Source organism: Coloeus monedula (genome assembly GCF_965178545.1).
Source record: "Coloeus monedula genome assembly, chromosome: 6".
NCBI lineage: Eukaryota > Metazoa > Chordata > Aves > Passeriformes > Corvidae > Coloeus > Coloeus monedula.
The window spans coordinates 44,531,021-44,548,999 of NC_138786.1; the positions used below are offsets into that span (position 1 = coordinate 44,531,021).

The 17,979-nt window shown below is 41.3% G+C and overlaps 1 protein-coding gene across 1 annotated transcript in view; it reads right to left on the bottom strand.

Annotated features, from left to right (window-relative positions):
• Window positions 1–4,358: 4,358 nt before the first annotated feature.
• STON2 (stonin 2) overlaps window positions 4,359–17,979 on the bottom strand; it is a 74,961-nt gene continuing 61,340 nt past the window's right edge. The window contains exons 5-7 of the mRNA XM_082283794.1: window positions 15,173–17,008; window positions 9,900–10,102; window positions 4,359–8,778 (exon numbers count right to left, since the gene is read on the bottom strand). Coding sequence (XP_082139920.1) covers window positions 8,695–8,778; window positions 9,900–10,102; window positions 15,173–17,008 — 2,123 coding nt within the window. The 3' untranslated portion in view covers window positions 4,359–8,694. The remainder of the gene's footprint in view (window positions 8,779–9,899; window positions 10,103–15,172; window positions 17,009–17,979) is intronic.

Sequence of the window (17,979 nt, forward strand, 5' to 3'; positions counted from 1 at the left end):
GCTCCCATGAATGTTTTCACTGGCCAGCTATCAAGGAGGTGCTTATGGGTACCATCTAATGTGAAGCAAATGAGAGTACCTTCAAAGCCAGAGTGACAAGATCTCTACCCACATCATCTGAACATCATGTAAATATATGAGTGGTCAAAGCAAGTCCCTTGCCCTGCTGCCAAAGCCATATGAAATTGGAGATGAAGCTGGAGGACACAACCAAGCGGTGTGGAACTAGAAAGACACTTTGTTTTAGACCTGACAAAGCAAGATGACCAGCAGTAGTGTTTGAACTGTGCAGTTTAATCTCTTTCCATTACTGTAGACTTCTGCTGCAAATGTTCATGTCCCTCCTGCCCACTCTATAGCTATGGCTTTCAAGATAAAATTCACATCTCTTTCTGAATGGTGTGTCAGGCTGTAAAGTGCTATATTGTATCAGTGTAAATTGCAAAGGAATGCAGGGCACAGAGCAGGCACACTCAAGGCCAGTCACCCTGCAAATGCCGTAAGTCTGTTAAGGACTTTGAAGGGAGAAGATGTTCTTCTGGGTTGGAGAAGCAATGGAGGGACATTAGATCTGCATTCAGCTGGGCCTCTATCATTCCAAGGCAGCCATTTAATGCTGTCTTGGTTTTCCTATAATCTTAGAGGTACAGTCCTTTATTTAACTCTTCAGATAGCTTGATTTCTCAATGTTTGAAAAGGGCTACGTAATAAATGGAAGGTGACAGGAAAGAACAAAGTGATATCCTAAAACATACAAACCATGAGTTTTTGCATGAGTTGAAAATATCATGTCTCCTGAAGTATAAATTAGTAGCTCCTAGGTGGAGCTCTTACATTTGGCTGAGTTGAATCCAAACATTCAGACTCAATTACAAAATGTGACCAGCCTGAATTACTACTAATTTTATCAAAAGTGTTCAGTTGTTCCCACATGAATGTGAAAAAGAATCTCTCTTTCAGGTAGAGTTTGTTTTGTTTTGGTAATGGAGCTTTTTTATTAAACTCGAGGAGATGATATATCAGGAAGGCAATTATAAGGAACTCTGATCATGGCTGCACTGTGAATTTTTCTTTTCCAAGTTGAAAGTAGAAGAAGTAGCCACAAGAGGGAGGCAGAACTCCTATGGCAGTATAGTAACCCCAGCAAAAAAACAAATCAGAGAAATACACTTTCAGATTTTCCTTCTTTGAGCTAAAACTGTCCAGTAGCCCTTGCATGACAGCAATGATTGTAACACCTATGAAAATAGACTCAATGCATGGTAAATACTAAATGGCTACTGTAAGCTGAAAATTAGTAACTAATACATAATTTTCTTAAAATTTAGGTAAGAAACTACTTCAGGAGAGAATTGAAACTGATTGTCATGTGCTCTTTTGTGGATGGAAAGGAAAACTGCCCCCGTTCTTCAAAGGCATATACTATTTGTGCCAGGCTCTAATACAGAAAGATCCTTTTGTTGCTGGAAGAAGACTTTTTGTAACAATTTGCTTCTTAGAAAATATATCACAAGGATGTATTTAAACACTTCAATTTCCAGAGCACCTCAGCAAACAGATAAGGAACTAGCCTCAAATGGTGCTATTATTTATCCTACTAAGTACTTTCACTGGACAACAAGCCTTCTAGATTCAGTGAGTTCAAAAGAGAAAGCAATTTGGATGGAGGGAGAGGGTAGGTCTGGTGTCTAATTCCTGCTCCAAGGACTATTTCCATAATATACTCAATGGAACTTCATAAACCGCAGTCTAGGATTGACAAACCTGGTCAGTACTCTAAACCCTCAAGGTTTTCAATCCTTCTTTCCAGTCTTGAATTGTCTCTACCTCTGTACTGACCCTCTATGTAGCCTCAAATAAGGAGGAGAAAGGGATCCCAAACCCCTTTGCTTCCCAGCAGCGCAGTGTTCTGACAAGTGCACAGATTTATAGCACACAATGCTCACTGTGAGCACAGCAGCAGGAGCAGCAGGTTGGAATCCTCAAGAGAGGGAGAGTAGGGGAATACTTGGCTTGAAAACCCAAGCTGGACTTGGCTGTATAGAACTGTGGTAGTTTGGGTCACACGCAGGAACAGTAGGAGTTTGCAGACATCTTTCATGCAAATTTATGAGAGCTTCTGGGAATTTAGTACTTCCAGAATGAGGCAGCAGCTTCATGGGGGTTGACCAGATGGGACTAGTGGGCTTGGCTGCCTGGACTTGGACTGAGCCACAGTGGCTTACCTCAGGGTGGTGAGGGGTGGCTGTCTTTTAAAAAAGTGCCCAGAAAATAAAAAGGTCAAACACTTTTGTTGAATTTTCTTTCCATCAATGCATTCTTGTATAGGTCCTTGCATGCCTATACAACACACACATATGCTTTCATTTTTTAACAGACAGTAGTTAAACATTATCCTATTACAGCATTTTTTGTTGGAGGTATTTGAAGTGCTTTATGGATGTAAATTTAAACAGAATATGTGCATGACTGCGCAGACAGGTAAAGACTACTTGGGTGAAAAGGCTAGTCAACACCACTGAAAAATTAATTTGTCTGTTATCCTTTTCTCAGCTAAACATGGAATCAGCTGAAGCAGTCAACTCTTACACCCAATTTTGAGATCCAACTGGTTTCCAACGGGCCAAATTCTGCATAGTGTTCACAGTCTTGAAAACCAGTGAGACCTTGTAATTCATTGAGGCTGCTTGTGCAGCAGGTCAGTAGTCCAGGCAAGAACCTGGCAGTGACCACTAGAGAGCAACAGTCCCTACACTTCTGAGAACCCAGGGAGTGTGAGCACGCAGCTAAATGCCCTGTTGCTCCAATCTGTGGTTCACTTCTCCAGGTAGGACGCATACCACGGACCCTAACGTAACAAAGAGAAATGTCAGTCGACTCACAGTTTCATCATGCTGCATCTGCTGGTCCTGAACAATTTGGAAGTTGATTTGGACAATGTGGTTCAGATCCAAATCTAATTCTATTCGTTCAAAAGCCTTCCAGTCTTTCATAACATTCATATTAATTTTTACACTATCCATTCCTTTGTTCCCAAGATCAGTGTTTGTAGACTGGGACTCCCCAGGTCACATTTTTTTGCATAGTTCCTGACTTGCCACAGGACTTCATGAGGTATTAGCACACATTTTTCTCTGCTGAGATTGTAACTTCAGCATATCCCATTTTGCCACCAGCACTCCCCTTGCACCGTCACTTCCTGACAGCCACGGCAAAGGGTACCTTTGACAGCTTGGGGAAAAAAAATCAAACAAACCTGCTGACTCCTGCTGAGAAGCAAGGTTTGGATAAAAAGGAGATGGGCACGGGGGTGCCATAGCAGTTGAACTCTATTAATCTCAGTTGAAAACTGCCTGCAATTTTGCTTTTGTTTTGCTTGACCTGAAGTCATAACTCTGCCTGCATCTGTACACTGGCACGAGGTTTTCCCACTTCATTCCCTTTCGATGTGAGCACTCTCTGTATTAGTACAATTGCTGAACTGACCATGCCCTAACAAATTTGTTTGCTTCCACAGAGGAGCTGAGCTCTCTTTTTCAGTCCTGCATCAGAAAAACCTTTACAAAAGAGGCTCTCAGTTTAGGGAGTTACTTTCAGTTGCATTCAGCCTGTATTCAGCCTTTTCCTTCAGAAGCTCTTTAGGCTGAGCTGACTGCTCCCAGTTTATCTACAGCCTCTGGGATAGTAACAACTGGGAGGCTGTAGGAGGCCCCCAACCAGGGAAGGACCAGTCTGCCCAGACCTCCTGAACCCCAGCATGTGTCTGCCACTTGTTCAGTACCCCAGTACTACTGAAGGCAGTACTACAGTCACCCCTGTCCATTAGGCTTTGCTGTCCCATTATTCAGGGTTGAGAAAGACACTTTTCATAGCTAGTGTATAAAATAGTATTCCAATTACTTTCTTATATACAGCAGTTGCTGTTAGGCTTCTGATACTGTGACCAAAAGGAGAGGAGTTTTTTCTGGGACTGGTGCACTTCATGCTTAAGACACATGTGCTGTGACCCACACCAGCACCTAAGCTGAAACAGTGAGCTGCTCCTCCATCTTTTGCTTCAGTACTACTCTAAACATCTGTTATGTGGCTCAAGCTCTAGGCCTGCTCCATTTCCTTTGCTCAGTCTGTATGATCAAATGAAATAATCTCTTTTCTGTATGTAGTCCCATAACTTCTACTTTATGTTGTCCTTTATACCATTCAAAATATTCCCTTTCCTCTTCTGAATTCAAGACCTCTGATTTATCAGAATATACAGCACTTACAACTTTAATTTCACAGTAAAGATGTGGATATGCTGTTTCATCTTAACATTTATTTAAATTTTCATACAGTTTAAACAAAACATGACATCCCATTTCAACTGATAAAACAAAAAGAAAAAAAATAAACCACTTCTATGAAGTTAGCCAGTGTATAGACTTATTTTACAAAGTAAGAAGGTAAGAACATGTTACAAAATAATAATTAAACCAATCAATGTCAATAGTGCAAAGAATGAATTGCAAGTAAGAAAGAGAGAGAGAGGGAGGGAGGGTAGGACGGATGGGAGGATGGATGGATGGATGGATGAACGTGTGAGTGGGTGGCTGGCTGAACAAAACAGGAACATCAGGAACAGTTGTGCACGTTATCACACAAAATTTTGTATCTTAGAAAAGTAATGATGTAGATTTCACTTCAGTGGCAGAAGAGGGTAAGTACTTAATCCGTAAGTGATCTCTGTGTGCTGCAAATTCTTGTGCTGGTGAGTTCTGGAGATTAATACAGCTATGCACACAAACTGCTAGGAGTCACTGAAAGAAATTTTTCACCATCTAGAACACAGGTGACCTATCAAGGGTGTGACTAGTGCACTGGAGGGGCAAGGAAATTACCAAGAATTTTATGCAAGCAATAGAGTCAGCACTTCCAGGCTGAACTTTGTACACTTTTCCCACTTGTTTTCATGCTCTTTTGCATGCAGTTGCTCTCTATCCTGGGAGGTGACTGTTCAAGAGGGAGTTTTAGCAACCACTAAATAATGGGGACAGGTGTTGGATATCCTATCAACTAAATGTCAGCCAGCAAGCCACCAGCAAAAGAAAATTATTTCTGCAGTTTCTAATGATGCTGCTACATCTGACTCCTTCATAGGATGACTAAATTTGAGTCTAAATAAAAGAAAGAACAAAAATAACATCAGTCAGTTTTAGTATTTCTCAGCTGAATTTACCCATTTTCCTTTTCTAGCAGAGTGTCCATAGTTAATAAATGTAAGAGACATTAACTAAAATAAGCTCAGCTGCCTGGAGATATTATTCATCTTTACCCCTTGTGATCAAAGACACTTTATGTTTCTAGGCAAATTTCCATACAATACCTCAAGTCTTACCACAGTACAAATATTAAAACTGTAATGAGAAACAAAAAGAGGACTGAAAGTGAGAAAAACTTCAGGGAGTAAATGTATGCTTACCTTGAAGGCACATTTCCTGCATGGAGTGTTTGAGTACTACAAAGCTTTCAAATATACCAAAGGACAGTGACTGCATCTTTCTCAAAAGAAGTATTAATCTGAAACTAGTCAGAGAGATTTTTCCACATGATTAAAAAAAAAAAAAATAAATCATCCCCACTACAGGCATTGCTTGTATCTAAATGATTTCTGCTACTTTCAAACTCACAAACCTCTTAGATATTTTCCCTTCACTCCAATCAACAGTCTATTCAAATTACTACTATACTCACATGGGTGAAGAGTATATGTACATAAAGTATGCATGTGACAGTGTGTAACTGAAAAATTGGCACAATTTGATCAATAAAGAACAGTGGAGACCTCAATAAGGGCACTTAGGATCCCAGTGTTCAAATTCTCAATGCTTGTAATGGTGCTGGACTGAAAAAAGAATTTAGTTGAGACACCTGGTGACACCAACACTAGACTTTCTAAAGATTTTGGTTATTAGCACTCTTTTGAAAAATCAAACTATTTACTACAGTCCTTTATTAGGAAATAAGATCTTTTGAAACTCTGGCTGAGGTATTCATCCTAAACTCTTGAAAATTCAGTGGCAGGTACATCTAAAAACACTCTCTGGAGATCAGAATGAATTAAAATAGCTTTCATATAAACGAGAACACTTTTCCAGTTTTGCCTGCTTAAATTCATGACGACTGGAAGAGATACTTATGTGTACAACTAACTACATTAAGAAAGATTAGAGTCAGGTTTTTCATTCACTGATTCTGAATTTGAAAAAAAATTGATGAATTGGTAAAGACATTAGGTAAATCCATAAATCTCCAATACGTTTATCTTTCAGTTTCTGGAACATAGAATATTCTGCGGCACAAGTATGATAGAGGCTGAATAGTTTAACAATTCAACAGTGATGGAAAATTATATTCCTTTTATTTTCTCCCCTCTTAAGGGGTACAACTTAACTTTGCTAACTTGTATTACTTATTTGTGTTTCCACAAGCTGAGGGGCAATAGGTGAAAATTCTGACACTGAGCCTACAGGTCAGAGCAGAAAATCTCCATTTCTTTCACAAAACTTTCTCACATTTCCTCAGCAACATCTCAGCACTGCTTCAGCTTGGATTTTTTTTATTTCTTGATCGTGGGATTTCAAAAACTGTACATTAGGAGCTGCAGTGAAAAGCAGGAAAACCACCCAGAAATTCTTTGACTGCCTTTGAACATAAGAGTGAATTTTGTAGAGAGAAGTTGCCATGCAACTCACCACAGCCAGCCTGTGACAGAGCTGAGAACCAGTCACAAATTCAGCCCTGTGCTCTCGGATATTTCTAAATCTATACAAATGTTATCATTAATAATATCAGAAATTTTAATCCATTGATCTCAAAATTCTTCATAAAAGTTAATAGCATTCTTTCATTTACAGAGAGATGTTGTAAATGCTTAGTACTGACTGGTGTGCTCCAAGGAGCATCCTGGGCCCAGAAGGGCTACCTGCAACAGAGAATTACAGGGTTATTAAGAAGTCCTAGAAGGACTGAGACTTTACATATTTACAGTGCTCTACCTGTGTCACTAGGGTGATGCAGGCTTGAAATATAGGTGCATTTAAAAAAGGCTTTTGTAAGTTCCCTACAATTTGTGTTAAATTCTACCTCTACCAGTTTCAGACTCAATGAAATTGATTTCATGTTTTATTTCGGATTTTAATATTGTAGTAATTTTTATAGGAGTCACAGTGAAAGTAGTAAATCAAGGGTGTATTAATTTTTTTATATCAAATATAAAATGAAATAAATTTATAAAAAAGCTTTCGTTTTAATTCATTATGATTTTAAATTACATTGCCGAAGTTTTCCAAATGTGTATTTTAATGTCAGTAGTAACCTTTCAAAAGATAAATGATTTAATAAATTACTTATTTTACATTTAACATTCTGTGACATAATATTACCCAAGCCATAGAAAGTACTAAAAATGGGTACTTTTAACACTGTTTTCTCTGAAAATATGTGTAAATGAGTGATTTATGTCTTCTGCATTTTTATTTAGAAAGAAGTTTTAAGACTTGCTACTGCTTCCAGCTAAGTGGGGATAAAAAATCTCCATGACAGAAGTTTGTTGTTAATTTTTGGAAAGAGATTTTGGGGCCCAGTTAATGTGAGTAATATAAAGATACAAATGACTTATATTGTGGGTTCAAGATAGAACATGAAAATAATATTGTGCTGGACAGACATCCAAGGATTTTCAGGAAAACAACCAACATTGTCTGTTAGAGTAATTGTGTTCTGACATTTTCAATAACCACCCATTTTACTCATCCAGGAAAACACATAAAAAAACCCCAAACCCCAAACTAAACCCCCATGTTTTTCCCTTCAATATCTTTCTAGGCAGGAATGATCTAATCTTAGCAAAGTCCCTCCAGTATCTCCACTACTGTAACACACATTCCCTATTGCTAGCAGCCATAACCATGTTCAGTCAAGATACCAGAACGGCTCAGACTAAAAAGTAAAAATTTTAAGCAATTGCAGAGACTTTCTTGTAACTTGTGCAGACTCCGTGAAAATCTGCACAGTGTCATTTGAGGGATGAGACAGGAAGGGGTGAACAGAACAACAGCTCTGTGATCAGCTGTCCTGTCTGTAGTTCATCTGCTTAAACACAGAGACCATTCTCTTTGTTTAGGATGCAGGGCGTGTTGATTCTCCAGAATGATGCTCAGGGTTTTCACTCTGTGGACCATTTCAGAAAGGAGATTTTATATAATTTTTCACTTGATCCTTCCTGAATTTTATTTGCCAGTTCAGAAGGAAGCGACTCAGTCAGTGACCAAACCAAAGGCATTGAAACAAAATGCTTAATGTGGGAGGGCAAGATTGTGAGATAAAGGCTGTTTTCTAGTGTGGCTGTGATGGTTGCCAGACCATACTTGAGTGCAGAACCTAAGTGGTGAAAAGGCAGAAAAGGCAGGCTTGACTGTACAACTGTACTTACATTGTTCCAGCAAAAGCCCCTGGATCCCATCCAAACAAACCACTGACCAGCTTCTTCTCAAAGTATGGATCATCACAAAGAAAAAAAATTATACTCTTCAGAGCATTATTTTAAAAGTAGTAGTCCATTTTTTTTTTAAAGAAAAATACCCAAACCCTACAAGTCCTTTCTTCCAGGTCTGTTAATCTGACCACCCGTCTTGGGACCTGCAGACTGATCTTCCTTTACTGTGTAGCACATTCATTGACATTTGCAGTACTTTCTCCCTTCAGATCCTCATCCAAGCTTTTTTTCTGCTCTATTTCAACCTGGTAGAAGAAAAAGAAGAAGAAAATTCGTAACAAGAAAGGAAAACAAAAAAAATTCAAAAATCTTCCTCAGTGGTGGTTCTTGTGCTCAGGTGAAGAAACTCTTGGTGAACTGAGAGGGTTGTGAAGACAAACAGACTGAGGATCAGGGAAAATTGGATTTTATTTACTAGGTAGATTCCTAAGTGATACCAGAAAACCAGCCTTAATTATAAATTCTGCAAAGACTATGTATAAAGCAAAGAGATCAATTTTCTAGATGATCTTGAGTTTGAAGGGACCCATAAGGATCATCAAATCCAATTCCCTGCTTCTTGAAGCAGTGCCTAACACTACCCCAAATATCAGCACACTCCCTGCTGTCCTCAGGCTCAGAGGTGCTTTGGCCTACAGATACCAATTTGTATTGGGAGAGGGCCAAGGGGATCTATGCTTGGGTTTTAAATTTCCACGTCTCTGAAAACTCAGGAATAATCCAATGTTTTAATTCTTAAAAGGGATACTTAGGAAGATCAAATACCATCCCCAGGGAGTTTAAGTAACCACTAAAAATGTAATTACAATTACCAGTAAAAATATTTTTCATAAGAGTCTTTTCAGAATCTTTTATCATTGCTCTTAAAGAAGGCAGGTAGGATGCCAATTTCTCTGCTGAGTATTCAGCTAACATGCAAATTTACTGAGATATTTTGGCAGGTATATACATAGTGTACTTTCCCATCTGCTTCTCTCCTTAGGGCAGGCAGAAGGAAGAAATATTTCAGCAGAGAAATAACATGATCCTTTTGTCTGCAGTAGGACTCCCACGGTAGCACTCCCACTATGAAGAGCAGTAAAACTCCCTGTTCAAACTCTCTCCATAACAGCTAATCCCCAGGAGCTGGCCGTGTGCATGCTCTTCCACAGGCAACAGCAGGCAAATTTATTCCATCTTTGCTGAGGGATAATCCACTGCTTATTTGCCATGAATCAATAGCTGCACATGGGTAGCTACTGCACACACCATGGCATGTGCCAAATTCCCACCTCTTTTGTCCATGGTATTTTATTTGTCTGCCCATAGTTCTCAAGACAATGAAGCGTGCAAAGTACCCATGGTCATAACCACTGCTCAGTTTTACCTTGTAACTGTAGTGTGCTGAGTAGTTGACCCACTTCCTCACATTGGTCTTGTCCTCGACAGAGATGGACCGAACAGTGGCTTTGGATGCAGAAGTGGTGGGCATGTCAAATTCCACATCTACATAGCGGACGAAACTGGAAGGCACTTCCCGGTCAGAGCCAAGCTCTAGGTGGCAGAAGAAGCAGTGAGGATGGCCAGAAGCTGGAAAAAGAGAAAAAACAGTCATCCAATAGGATGAAATTAGGCAGTCTTTAGAAGGCTTAGGCATTGCAACATCCCACTTGACCTCTGAAACAGAGATGGAAAAAAAATTCCACTTGGTGTGAGTCTGGGTAAGAATTTAATCTAGAGTCAGCCTAATATTTCAAAACAGTCTATCCAAAGTTCCCTTACTGCTGGAAGGTTTGTAAACTAATGTGTGTGCAGCAAATCCAGTGAGAGGCTGTGCAGTTCAGCAGAGACCAGGGATATGCAGTACCATAGCTGGAACCAAATTATGAATGAATGGGTACAGTATCAAGCAGATATAGAAGCTCAAGTTCTGCAAGCATTAAAATACATCTGCTTTTCATCAGGATTAATTATCCCAAGTAGAGTACTCACTCATTTGCCCTGGTTCTGGAGTAAGCCAGGATCTCTGTTTGACAGCCCTTCCTGGCTTTTCATACATGGAGCATGCTTTTTCTGGATCAAAAGCTGTGGTGCACAGCAGGCCTTCCTGGTGGTCCTGCCCACCACAGGAGAGCAGCAGCCCTAGGAGCTCTCAGGGAGATCACCATGCCCTCCAACACTGCAGTGCTTTTGCTTCTGGACAGTTCTTGAACTTGGCTGTGGTGGGCACAGCCACGGTAGCAGCGCACTTCAGCATCTGCCATGGGGCCCTTAGGTGACACAGCACTGCTCTCTGGTACCGCATTATGAAGATGCCTAAAACTGGCTTAAAAAATCTGTGTTCAGCACTCAGTACTGGAAAACAATCCCCAGTCTCAGGCTCCCCATCCGTTCATATCTGTTTCCTCACACTGTACACTTTCAGCAGACTCCTCATTGTAATTCTTCCTGCTCATCTGCTTTGCAATGCTTTTCCTCTCTAGTTTGCTGTGGGTTGCTCCCTCCTTCAGACTGGAGACCCCCAGCAGCCCAGGAGAAGCGGCTCTGTGCTCTGGTGCAAGCCACATCCACAGGTGCGGAATGTTCAGCTTGTGCTGCTGCACTCCTGAGCTGGCATGTGCTCAGCTGCTTTTGGGGTGAATGTGTGTGAAGGTATCACTGGGAAGTGTTTAACTGGGCTTGAGCACACTGCATGCCAGGTGCTTTGGAGAGCCGAGCTTTTAAACTCTTCATAATTTCAACTGGACACCTGGAATCAGCAACCTCTTTTAACACACCTAAATGTGGATATTCAAAAAAGAAAGGAGGGGGAAATGAGAGGCAAAAAAAGGTGACACTATCCCCAAATGCATAAAAATTATGGAAGTTATTAATTTAAACCAGCTCAGTATGGTAAATAACAAGGCAAATGGATTATGAAAGCAACTTCTCCACTGAAGCTACTGCAAAATTACGTAGCCCATCAGTGCTCACTACTGCCCTGGGCATGAAGCTCATGAGGCACCACCTCAGCAGATTGTTCAACAGGCTCATTCAGAGCTCTTTCTCTAATGGACAGGTACACTACTTACTAAAATCAGAAGGAAATCAATACCCTGCTTTTGTTTTGCACCTCTTGTTTCCTTGAGCTACTAATCATTTGTTCTGACAATCAAGGATCTGATAGTATAATTCATATATATGTATGTGTAACTGTGATTGGAGGGAGTCTGTTCCAAATGACTCATGACACTTCAAATGTCCCAACATGTTTAGATTAAAAGATTTAACTTACTCCAGAAAGTATTCCAGGCAGCATGCCTGGGATCCACAGCCAAACTAGAGAAAAGTTCAAATCCTGATCCAAGGCTCTACACAGATGCTACATCCCTGCTTCACAGAAAGAGCGTTTTCCCATGACTGAAGACTGTTGGATGTTTCCCTAGTATTCTACTGGTGGATTAAAAAAAAAAGAACATGTGAAGCCCAGCTAGCAGCAACTGTAGCTGTAAATAGCTTGCAAATAGGCTTTCTTTATCAACTCTTTTGATCATATTAACTTTAAATATAAGAAAGGCAATAAAGTTTACCAAGCTATTTTGGACAGGACTTCAGCAATGTGCTCAGTAGAATACAGTCTATATTTTTTCCTTAGGTCAAATCATAGTCAGAGTATGCACTGTCCTTCGTTTGTCATGTGCTTTTCAATGTTCAGTCATAAGCAGATGCTTTGGCTACAAAATAATACAGACAGTGCTGATAACACTGTCTCCTAGAGTGAGAGTGCAAAGGGCCCCATCCCATTAGAAAGCACAAAAAGAAAACATTTAGGTAAGTCAGCAAAGCTGCTGAAATAATTCTTAACAATTTGGGTTCTTAGGACACTACAACCTGCACACAAGCAGAGAGCTTTGGTAGGGACATGCTCTCCTGTGGATGGCAGGCCTGGGGGTCATGCCCCTCACCTCTACACAGAGACTGCACCAGTCCACATTTGGGGAATGGAGTGAAGCACAGGAGGTCCAGTTGGCTATCTGGAGACCTCTGGAGTTCTGGGATTGCGTTTGCAAGGGATTATGTGTCAGAGCACACAGGGTGGATGAACAAGAAGTCCCATAATGTGTACCTGCATAGGCACTCCTGGGAGCATGTCTGGCAGACAGGCACATGTGCTGGAGCCATGCAATGCATATGCCCCGAGTGGTGTGGACCCACTGTGGGGCCTCTGGAAGCAGGTGGAGCTGCAGGCTGTGGCCACCTGCAGCACTTCCCTCAGCTGCAATGTAATGCCACTACTACTCTCCTGCCTTGGAGTCCCAGGCACCAGAGCAGTTCATTAGCAGGCCAGATTTTACAGAAGACCCAGAGTGCTCTTAGAGGTGAGTTACAGGTATCACAGTAAGAGACCATAAAGTGTGAGTCAAAGGAGGAGTTTTACGTTTAGCGCTTGAGAACTGCATCATTTATAAGGACTTTGCAAATATGAGAAGTTGGGTTATTATTTGACTTGTGGATAGGGCTGGATACAACCAAACGTGCACAAGGCTGGCATTTAGATCCCACATCAGTATCACTTGGACAAAAGTGTATGTGGTCCATCAGGCAAATCTAAGAAGGAGTGGGAATGAATGCTTCTGAGTACCACTTATACACCTCTTTGTTTGCCATATACTTTGAGAAAAGAGAAGCATAGGATGAAGTACCACCAATAAACAGAAATAGTCCCTGAAGAGCAAGGTCAGATTTAAACTACACTTGGCCTGCCCTGTCATCACTTTGGGATTCCCTCCCTCTCACATACCTCATGTGTCTTGGCCAAGACAGTGCTTCCAAGGCTCTTCCTTTCCCTGAAATTACATCTGATCTGACCGGAGGGGTGAGGACACTCTCTTCCTCTCAGGATGTAAACAAATATCAACTGCCCTGCGTTTTGCATGATGACACTGATGGATAGATGCTCTGTGGCAGGGGTCCAACAGCAGCAAGAAATCTGTAATGTATTTCCCCCTGTCACAGTGTATATACAATAAAGAGTCACAATGGGAGAGAAGGAAACAAGAGGCACAGATCAGTATCTCCCTCAGAGTAGCAATGGGTAAGGCAGCATCACATTGCAGGAGGCAGTAGAGACAGGAGTTTTGCCTCTTCTCCTGGTTTGGTACTGGCATGTTCTGTGATTGTGTTAAAGTCTAAGGGCTTTCGTTTCCTCAGCTGTAATGTCTGTATGGTACACTGAGATTTTTGGAGAGAAGACACCACAGAAGGCCCAATTTCACAGCATCTCATTCTCAGAGCTCATGCAGATGGCATATTGAGATTTTCCTCACAAGCATGTTACTGCTCATAAACAGTCTGAGGTTAATTTTTCATTGCTATATTTCTCTCAAGTTTCCAAGCTCTGTCTCCTTATGCCTCACACTACAGGAAACATGGAGCCTTCCCTTTTGTCAGTGATATCCCTCCAAATTTGTAACCTGCGGTGTAAACTAGTGTTCTTGGGCTGAAATGTGACCCAAAAGATTAGGACACTTGGATCACTGTTTTGCTGACACTATAACTCAAACTCAGGAAAAACATATGTCCTTAGAGAGTGCCAAATCTGGCACTACAATGAACTTTCCTTCAGGAAACACTGAATACAGAAACCCTCTCAGTCACCCAGATGCATTACTACAGCATTAATACCGAAAAGACCACCTCATTTGTAGAAAGCTATTCTAGATCAGAGAAGTCAAGAAGTAGAATTCACTACAAATAAAAATAAACCTGAGTTGTCCAGCTTTATTGTGCACCGTGGATGACAGGCAGCAAATAGAATGACTGGTAGAAATGGCCAAAGGGAACAGTAGCTTGCCTACATTAATTGAATGTTTAATTATGACCATGTTACTAGAAATAAAAAGACTTGGGATAAAAATACCAAGTGGGTTTCATGCTGGTATTCCCTCTTCAGGTTTATTGCCTGTCTGCACTGATTACAGAAACATAGCCACAAAATGGTGTTTGGAAATTTCTCTGGTTTTTTTTAATGGTTGAGCAATTTTTTCTGTTCTCTTACAATCCCTGTTTCAGAGAATTTATGGGCATTAATTGTGGCATATGCATTGAAATATATAGCACTGGCCTAGTATGCTTGGCAATACATGGAAAAGATATCAATGCAATTTATCCGAACTACAGCAATTTATCTGATCCTGTCATTCAGCCCCATAGCACAGAATCTTGCTTTTGCAAGTTGACTGAAAAAGCCCTGCTTCCCTGAGCACACAGTACTGAGCTGGTGCCTAGGTTTCAAAACCAAAGAATCACAGAACCATTTAATTGGAAAATACCTTTAAGATCATCAAGTCCAACCATTAACCTAGCATGAATCTAGTCTACCACTAAATCATGTCCCTAATTACCACATCTACACCTCTCTTAAATACCTCCAAGCAGACAGAGAACACATATTTTTGTATCTAGAAAACCTTGAACTGTTTCTGTCATTAGCTATATTTGTAGTATGTGTAAAACTATTGCAATGAAGGGTCAGATAAATGTTTCATGCAACTAACTTATGTCTTTTGGTATACTACAAAGGATGATATATCTCTCACCATTTAAACTCAGTATTTCCTATCTTTCAAAACACAGAACTTGTTTTAGGTTATTCCTGCGGAGATGGTATGCACCACTCACCTGAGTTTTTGTCAGGCAGTCGGTTTATCCTCCATACGATGGAATTAAAGGCATGCTCATATTTGGCAGTTCCCAAAGTTACTCTCATTACTGGCTCAGAACCAGACAGACTGGTTGATCCAAAAGTGGCTCCCTTGTTCACCTTGGCTTTCAAAGATTTCTCCCCCAGGACACTCTCCCTGCGGAAGTTCTTCACCCACTCATTTGGCACAGGGTAGCGGATCATCACGTTTTCACAAGGGACCTGAGTTAAAGGGTCATGATTGGAAGAGAACCCCGTGGACATCATCAGCCAGCTCTGCACCTCCACCTCAGCACCATTGATGCTGGCAGCTGTCCTCAGAGTAAAAGGCAAAGTTTTCTCAGCAAAGACAGTCCTGAATCTCATCAGTTCAAACCGGCAGGCATCCAAGGGGTTGAACAGGATAATACGGGAGTTATTAAACACATCCTCATCCACACATGAATGGAACCGGCAGCTGTATAATTTAATCCACTTAGTGGTAGTAGTGGGCATAATATCCTGCCTTGCAACTATTTCATTCCCTTTGATCAGGATATCGTTAAGGCCCAGTCTGCATTCTGCCAGGCCAGAAAGGAAGCTGAGAACATAGATATGAGTCAGCACACTGTGCTGGAGAATCACACTATCTCCCTTGCCCAAGACGCCATGAAACTCATCCCTGACATCCACAGTGATTTCTTCTTCTTGATAATTCAGTCCCACTGTGCTCAGATCTGCTGATGAAGCTGGCAAATTCATCAGTGTATCTTGCACAGCAGTGATGAAGCTAAGGAAGTCTTCATAATCTGTAGTCCCAAGCTTGATAATTTGCTCTCTCTCTGCAGTGTGTGCAATGGCTGGCTTAGGCTGATACTTCTTTTTCTCCTTGTACGTCGTACGATCCAACCGCACACTGTGTATCCTTCCATTCTCATCATAGTTCTGGAGTTTGCGCTCTGAAATCTCATGATTGATTTCAAGTTTGAGTTCCCGGAAAGGCTTCTCTAGTCCCTTCTCATAAAAAAGCTGTATACATCCACTCTTGGTCAGCTTGACATATATTGGTCCCCAGTGCCTGGATGACATGATGTTCTTCTTCTCTGGGATTCTGAGCATCATTGGCCATCCATCCTTTGGCTGAGCTGGTGCCAGGTTAAATAAAGCTGCATCCAGATCATATGGCATCATGGGGTCATCATCAGGCAAGGTAGGACTACTCACGTGATCTGGGTCTCCAATCTGGAGCTGTTTGAGCTGCTCTAAAGCATCTGTGTGGGTTACAGTTTTGTTTGCCTCATGGAAACTGATAGCATCAGGCTCTTGATGGAGAATAATGAGAGAGTCTCTTTGGTTTTTGCCTGGAGCACTGGAGAGAGAAGAGCTTTTGGAACGCCTCTCTTGCTCCTCAAAGAATGAGCTGAATGGATTGATGGGCGAGGGTTGGACATCTCGAAGAGACTCATCCAGAAACGGATTAGTAGCGCTCCAGGGTGGTGTTTCAACAGAAGGCAACTTGGCTAAGGAGGAGAGATCTAGTTTTTGAACTTTGGAGAGGTCTCCCAATGTGCTTTTAGGACGTTCTCTTTTCTTCAAGGATGCAGTGAGATTAAAGTTAACATCTGGAGCCTGTGCTTCTGCAGGTGGGGTATCTGTTTTCAAGGGAGAAAGGCTCTGTGGTGAAAAACTGACTTCATTGTCATCAAAAGTCACCCAGCTGGGAAAGCGAACTGTGGTTGGGGTAGATGAATGGCCATTCATGGAGGTGTTGTTCAGCTGCCAGTTGACAGCCTCCATATCTATCTCTTCATCTTCCTGGAGAGACGAGGAATTGTCTTTAAAAGAAGAGGGGAGGGGAGGAAATTTCAGCTAATTATTCTAAAGTTACCTAGTTCTCTCCTCAAAAAAAACCCCACAGTCTGCATGCTCAAGGAAGGCCTATTCATACGTCAGGCAAGAATAAGACAGTCAAAAGACTTGGCTAAAATGCTAAGGAGTCTGACAAGAATTAATGAAAAAATACACAGCTGAACACAGAAAAGGAATCCAGAAAGAAATATTAAAGGAATGACAGCAATGATTGTATTGATCTCATCCCAACATAATGACCTAAAGGAGAAACCATGTCATGGTGGTTTTTTAAAACTTCCCTCTCTGAACTTTCAGGATGCATTTCTTCTCTACAGATATCTTTTGTTCTTTGCCTGGAGTGTTCCCTCACTCTTATTATAATTTTTGCCTTTTCTGTCCCCATACCCTTTGCTCTAGAGAATAATCCAGTAGGAAGAGGAATGAACATTGAGGAAGAGCACATCTCCAGTCTGTCCCCACGTACTTGTCTGTGCATTTGCTGTTACCACAAAAGCACAAGGGGTATGGTGATGGCACTGTAAAAGGTGCCTAGGTGTGGTTTTTGCCCAGGATGTGTTCAGTAAAGAAACTGAACACTACCCAGTGTGCAAGAGTCTGACAGTCCTTGGATGTCTCTGAAACATCTCTCAGAGAAGCTGTGATCTAGGCATATATGTTAGGATAAGGAAAAATATATTTTTGACTTGTGTTGTGGAAGCTGCCCTCATTCTCTCTCAGGACACGGCACCTTTGACTGCTCTTTTCCTAGTCTCACGCTGTGCCAAGACACTTTGTAGAAAACTGTATCACAGTGTGCTGTTTCAGTCCCAGCTCTTCCCAGGATCACTGCAGTGGTAATAAGGTGTTTTCCAAAATGAGCACAAATCCTCAGTGTTCAGAAATTTAATGATTTTCCTCCCATTTTCTTCCCACTGAGCTAATGAATCAGAGTGCT